The following is a 6,384-nucleotide window of genomic DNA, read 5'->3' on the forward strand; positions in this document are numbered from 1 at the left end:
AACATTTATGTGGAACACCTTTGTGGCTGATCTGTCATTTTATGGTTCAATAAATTTGTTGAATATATGTTGCGCGTTAACTGTTAAATGGCATGATAAATGTAAAATCTACCAAAGGACTTAGTTTCAAGTACAATCCATCTTCTTCCTGGATTTGACCTTAATTTTTACCTCAAGACCCATTTTCCCAAATTCAGTCTTCAAACAATATCCTACCGAAATAGGTGTTTTTAAAGAATTGTCTTTACAGTACCTTCCTTTTTCATCCCCTTTTTCTCCTCTGACTGACCCTTTTACACTTCTGGACTACAGTAACTAGGACTATCCTGGGCTGGCTGTCAGAATGAGTGAGCAAGACTAGCCTTATAGGCCTCTGACAGGACCTAGAGCCTAACAAAGCCTCATGGCTAAGGACAGACACTCAAAAAGCCAGAGCCTGAATTGGTTCAATCCTTGCAGGTCAGTCTAACCTGCCTAGTTTGAACCAGTTTGCAAGTAAAGAGACATTCATGAAATGCAGATACATGCCTGCAGTGGCTGAGGTCAGGACCTGGGGAGCACTAGAGCAGCTCTCGGCTGCAGGGATGTGCTGGGGGGGAGCGTGGCCAGCCCCAGCAGTAGCTTAGAGTGAACTGGCCAGGGAGGGGATTAAATTCTCCCCTCCCTGTCCCGCCAGCAGGACCTGAGCCAGGGTCCACCGGGCACTCCCCCCTCGCTTCTGCAGTGGTTGGGCAGGGCGGCCAAACGCCGGCCAGCAGGACCCATTAGACAGAGGGGGCAGGGAGAAAGGTTATTCCCCCCTCTATCCCCACTGCCCCTGGAGGACCACAGCTAGGGTCTGCCTGCCCTGACCCCCACTTGCTCCCTCTGTGGGGGGCAAGTGGCAGGATAAGCCCCCTCCTGCCCCCTTTGCCAGATGCCAGATGGGGGGTGGAAATAACGCCTCTCCCTGCCCCCCGCCTAGGGGGCTGTGCTGGCTGGCCTCCAAACCTGCTGCTGGAGCAACGGGTCAGGGCCTTGATGGGGCAGCATCCCTTGTCCTGGTATCTGGGGAGCACAAGCCTCTTCCTGGTGGGAGGGCCGCAAGTGGGGGTCAGAGCTACTGCGGACTGCGTGGGGCAGGCAGCTGCACTGGGGCTCAGATGGGGCCATCACCCCCCTAGTGCTGCCGCTGCTTGCCTCACACAATCTGCAGCAGCTCTCCCTGCCCCATAGCGCAGCCCCCCTGCTGGGAAGAAGCTCATGCTCTAGGACACCGTGATGGGGTGCTTGCTGCTTGTCACACACAGGAAGCAAGCAGCAGCCGGGGCAGGCAGACCCCACCGCTGCAGTGGCAAGGGAGGAATGCCAGGAGGATCCTGGCTCTGGTCTGTGCCAATGGGACAGGTAAGGGGAATTAAATCCCTTCCTTGCCAGTTCACTCTAAGCTACTGCTGGGGCTGGGCACGCCCCCACTGCTGGAGCAGCCAAGGGAGATGCAGGTCAGTACTGGTTTAAACTTAAACTAGGAATGGGGCTGGGACACAAGATGCATAAACCATTTTGAGCTCAGATCAGTTGAGTCCAATACTACATTCAACCAAGTTTATCTCAAATTGGTTTTGGCCATTTTGCAACTGCTTTATGTGCACTGAACTTCTGTTCTGTTACAGGTTTAAACCAGTTTCTGATCACTTAAACCGGTTTGTGTGCAATGTCTGTCCTGAGCCCAAGAGAACTGATTTAAACTATTCCTTTATAGTCCGGAAATAATTCACTGTACTCAAGCTTTAACTGCAAGTACCATATTACTGCTTGTTTTAATTTTATACAAGCAATTTTGTAAGAAACACTGTAAGGATTTTAAGGTTTTTAAGACCCAGCTAGACAAAGCCTTGGCTGGGATGAGCTAGTTGGGAACAGTCCTGCTTTGAGCAGGGGATTGGACTAGATGACTTCCTCAGGTCCCTTCCAACCCTAATTTTCTATGATTCTGTGGAACCATTTTAAATAGATTTGTCTGCTAAAAAGTAACTTCTGTAATTAGAAAAGCACTTTACACATTTTCACTCTATTATTAATATTCTGGCTTGGGTAGATACTGGCCTTCCATTAAATAGCTACCCAGTTATTTTCCATTTGCATTCTTCTTTATAACCTATAGCTTGGGCACTATTAGAAGGGACAAGTTTAATTTAATTTTTAATGCACATTCAAGTCTGAAGACAAATCCTACCAGCTTTATATACACAGCCACGCCAAACTGAGAAGCAGAAACCCCTTACCTTGGCTTCCTTGGAATTGCTAGAACTTTTCCCTTCTGTCTTTTTTTGTTTGGATGAGGAAGAGTTACTTTTACTGCTGCTGCTACTCTCCTTATTACTGTTGCTGCTTGATTTTAAGGAAGATGATTGACTGACTGTTCTTTTCCGGGACCCATGTTCTTGCTTGGGATCTTTCTGAGGGACTGGGGCTGCAGGAGAAGGTAGCAGATCCTTCTCTTTAACTGCACCTTGCTTTGAAGACCTGTACAAAATAAAAAGGTCAAATTTTGTTTCCTAGAACAGTTAGAGTTGCTTCAACTTAGTCTGCAGAAAGGGATAATTATTCTTCATTTCTTAACTCTAATGACTGGCTTTTGGCAAACCAGACTGAGCTTGTTTTTTACCATTTGATTCTTGTTCTGACTTGAAAAGGAAGTAGACGGGTTCCAGCTAGAAAGCCACATCCCTATAATACTACTCACAAGAACAAACATTTATGACCTGAGAGGCTAACTGATAGCGCCAGCCTGTCTACTGAAGCAAAGTAAGACTTTGCTCAGAGCTCCCAGACTAAGAAAACAAAGTGTGCACTATGTGCTCCACAAAAAGGGAAAGCTACCTCAGTTCATCCCTCCAGGATTCCCACTTCCACCTTAACCTCTGAAGGGCTATCACTGTCACCACCACAGCAAAGATCCTACTTCCTAATTTACTTTTCACTTGGGGAAAGCAAGGCAATTGGGACAACTATTTACATAGCAATAGATTCTTTGATATATATCTAGAATTAACATACACATTTTATGCTAATCTTAAACATATTCAGTCCTGTACCATCAAAATCAACACCACCAAGAATAAGTATACTCCTAACAAAAATTGAAAAAACTACATGTCAATCACAGAGTCACTCTGAAAATCTCCAAATAATCAACAACAATTAAATTAACTTTTGGATTATGCTCTGGTAATTCAGAGTGGTTAGACAGGTATCACAGAGTCTCAAGGGTAAGACAGAGTTGACTTGCTGCAATTTCTTGGATATAATTATTGAAAAAAATGTTTCCTGCGCTTAAGTGCAAAGGACCATGTTCCTCTGTATAGTTATGTTAGTTTTCAATGTGTAATGTGAAACAGAACACATATTTAAGAGAAGCTATAAAGAAAATCCACAAATTACCAAATTGTCACTCACTAGCTAAAAAAAAGTGCAAGAAAACCTCACTAATTTGCACCAATGACCTAGCCTCATTGCAAAGCTGTAAGGATGTGAATATAATTACAAAGCTCACATTTTGCCAGTTCCACATTAGCTTTAATTTCCAGTCATCCCAATATGAACTCTGTATTTTTTTTTAAATCAAGAGACCATCAATTGGCCTTCTTTGCAAGTTAAGCCATTTATTCTCAGTTATGATATCTTTTCACTCCAAAAAATGGTGCCCATCTTGCAAACACCAGGTTAATTTTTGAGTATTGTTTAGCAAACTGAAGATTTACAAGGCCATACTTAAGTTAGTACTGATCTAATTTTCTTTCTACCAAAAAATCCCTGGCCTTTATTAAGGTTAATATTGAAGAATAAACTTTCCCAGAACTATTAACCCTTGACAAAAAATAAACTATTTTGTACTGAAGGAGTTAAATTGTTAAATAAACCAACCAACTGTCATCTGTTCAGAGTAAATAGCACTCCAATGTGTTTGGTTCTTGGAAGTACAAGGATCCTGATCAGCTACAGCTGAAAAAATTGCAGGTAAAAATGCAGAGTCTGAAAAATGAGTACGCATGAAATCTTGCCCAATGAGAAGCAAGCAGATTCCAATTTTTCATTTTGACGTGATGGCAAGCAGATACTCAAGGAAGAGATTTTCACACACACACACACACACACACACACACACACACACAGACATATGGGAGGTGGGTATTAAGCTTCTCCTCAGTACATACGAAAACTTTATATAGTAAGAACAGCCAGATAATCCCACAGATACTCACTCTCTGCTGCTGGAGGTCTTGTGGCCTGATGAAGCCTTTTCTTCCAGTTTAGTTTTCTTGCTTTCACTGGCTCTGTTGTCATCATCATTCTGAGTAACATTAGCAGAAATCTATTGGGACAGAGTTTCAAATTTACAGGTTACTTGCCCTTTGTAATGATTTCCATTATCAGAACAATTCAGCACACTGTGGCTACATCTACACAAGATGCTGACTGTGCAGTTGTGTCACGTTACACCTTCTGCTGTGATGCAACCACAAAGTCAGCATCTCGTGTAGTCGTGGCCTGTTTGCAATATATAGGATAGAACAATCTAGCTTACGCCACAAGGAGACAGACCAGCATGGGATCAATTGGCCCAAACGAAAGGCACAAGTGAGTAATGGTTGTAAAAAGAAGTAGAGCAAGAAATTAAATATGGCTGAATTTACCAAACTATTTAAGAGGAAAACTAAGATTACTCCACTTTAAAAAAAGAAACAAAGACCTAACACTTCATCACGCTGACATTAACTGACCCATCAGTGCCAGAGTTAGAGTCACTAAGAAAGGACTGTTTACTGTCTTCAGTAGGAGCCTGATCAGTCATCTTCTTCTGGTCTAGACACGGGAGCGAATCTTTACCACCACTTAAATCAAACACAGGGGTCACTAGAACTGGGCACTCTCTCTGCTTTGTGACTATACATCTCACCCCACTAGCAAGTCATCAAGAGACTGAGAATACAGACATTTTTCTAAATGAATGAAAAGATCACCTACCTTATGCTTCCTTTTGCCCTTGGTGGAATTTTTGTCAGAGGGTTGTTTCTGGGACTCTTTTGTCTGCTTCTCCGGCACACTTTTCTTCTCAACTTTGGGTGGATCAGCATCCTTGTAAGGCTTCCCTGGTATTCTAGATAAGAGGCTCAGGTCGATCTTCACAACAAGTGGGTACCTTTCATCAGGATCACTGAGCGGTGAAAGAAGTTCTTTCTCTTCCATAGGAGAGAATATTCTTGGCCGATAAAAGCCCTCATCCTCCTCCATGGAAGATTTAACTGGAGTCCTATTGCTCTCAGAGTATTTGGGGGTTTGTGAGGAAGGAGGCAGGCTCTCATTTTCATCAGAATCAGAGGATGAGGTATCTGTTTCTATGAATTCCCTGGATTTCTGGGATGGTTTGCTTGAAGGCTTGTATTTCTTTTTCTCTGCTGTAGGTCGAGGAGAAGATTTGGGTTCTTTCTTTATGTTGGGTTTTCTGGAACCTTTTGTGGCTGCCTTATGCCTGTTTGAGGGCATGTTTTTTGCCATGTCTACTGGTGTTTCACTTTCTATTTTAAGACCCCCTCTGGGCTCTTCTACAGCTGCCTTTTCTGCTTTCTTGGGCTGTTTTTTACCTACAGTTCTCCTCTGCGTCACGCTATCACTCTGTGCAGGTGACTTCAGCCTGCCGCGACTGCTCTCTGATCCTTTTTGAGTAGTTTTGGAATCTCTCCCAGGAGTGGAAGAAATGGAATCCTTGGGCCCACTTTGATCAGCATAACTGCTCCCTGTGCCCTGATCTCTCCCCTCTTTTTTGTAACCTTGTGAGGAGGGGATATTACTGTCCACAGAAGATGCTGGTGAAACTTTATGCGGATTCACTTTGTTCAGCCAGTTGTCGAGTTGCCACTTGTTTGTTGGTGGTGGTTCAGGCTAAAAAGGAGATAGGGAAGTATTAGACAGATTTTTCTCTTTTTCCCCCCCAAATAGCGATGCTGTATTGTATACCAAAGTAATGGTGACACAAAGCTGACTCTGCTACTGAACAAAGTACAATGCATGGAAGCAATTGTGTAAGCTACAGCTTCCTATCCCTTCACCTGAAGAGGATGAATATCAGAAACTTGACAACTGCCTACTGGCGGTGGTTGAAAGGAGGCACTATGCCTGTTGTTGACCCAAGTGCAGTGAAGCAAATTAATTTCTCTACTATTTTATGTCCCTTCCTCCCCTCACTCCACTGAGCAGACTACAGCATAACTTTATCGACTGAACTGAAGCTACAGTATGCCATGTTTCAAGCTACCTTTATCAATTCAAAACATTATTATGGAGGCATGCTTAACTCCTGGACTGAGTCATGTGGTAGGGAACACACTTCAAAAATAACCACAC

General features: G+C 43.5%; 1 protein-coding gene across 1 annotated transcript in view; it reads right to left on the reverse strand.

The window, feature by feature from the left end:
* Positions 1–6,384, reverse strand: part of AFF4 (AF4/FMR2 family member 4) — a 50,159-nt gene that overhangs the window by 15,994 nt on the left and 27,781 nt on the right. Inside the window, exons 11-13 of the mRNA XM_019506346.1 lie at positions 5,008–5,922; positions 4,245–4,354; positions 2,265–2,505 (exon numbers count right to left, since the gene is read on the reverse strand). Coding sequence (XP_019361891.1) covers positions 2,265–2,505; positions 4,245–4,354; positions 5,008–5,922 — 1,266 coding nt within the window. The remainder of the gene's footprint in view (positions 1–2,264; positions 2,506–4,244; positions 4,355–5,007; positions 5,923–6,384) is intronic.

This window comes from Gavialis gangeticus, unplaced genomic scaffold (assembly GCF_001723915.1).
Source record: "Gavialis gangeticus isolate Ggan-Ray unplaced genomic scaffold, GavGan_comp1, whole genome shotgun sequence".
NCBI classification, from domain to species: Eukaryota; Metazoa; Chordata; order Crocodylia; family Gavialidae; genus Gavialis; species Gavialis gangeticus.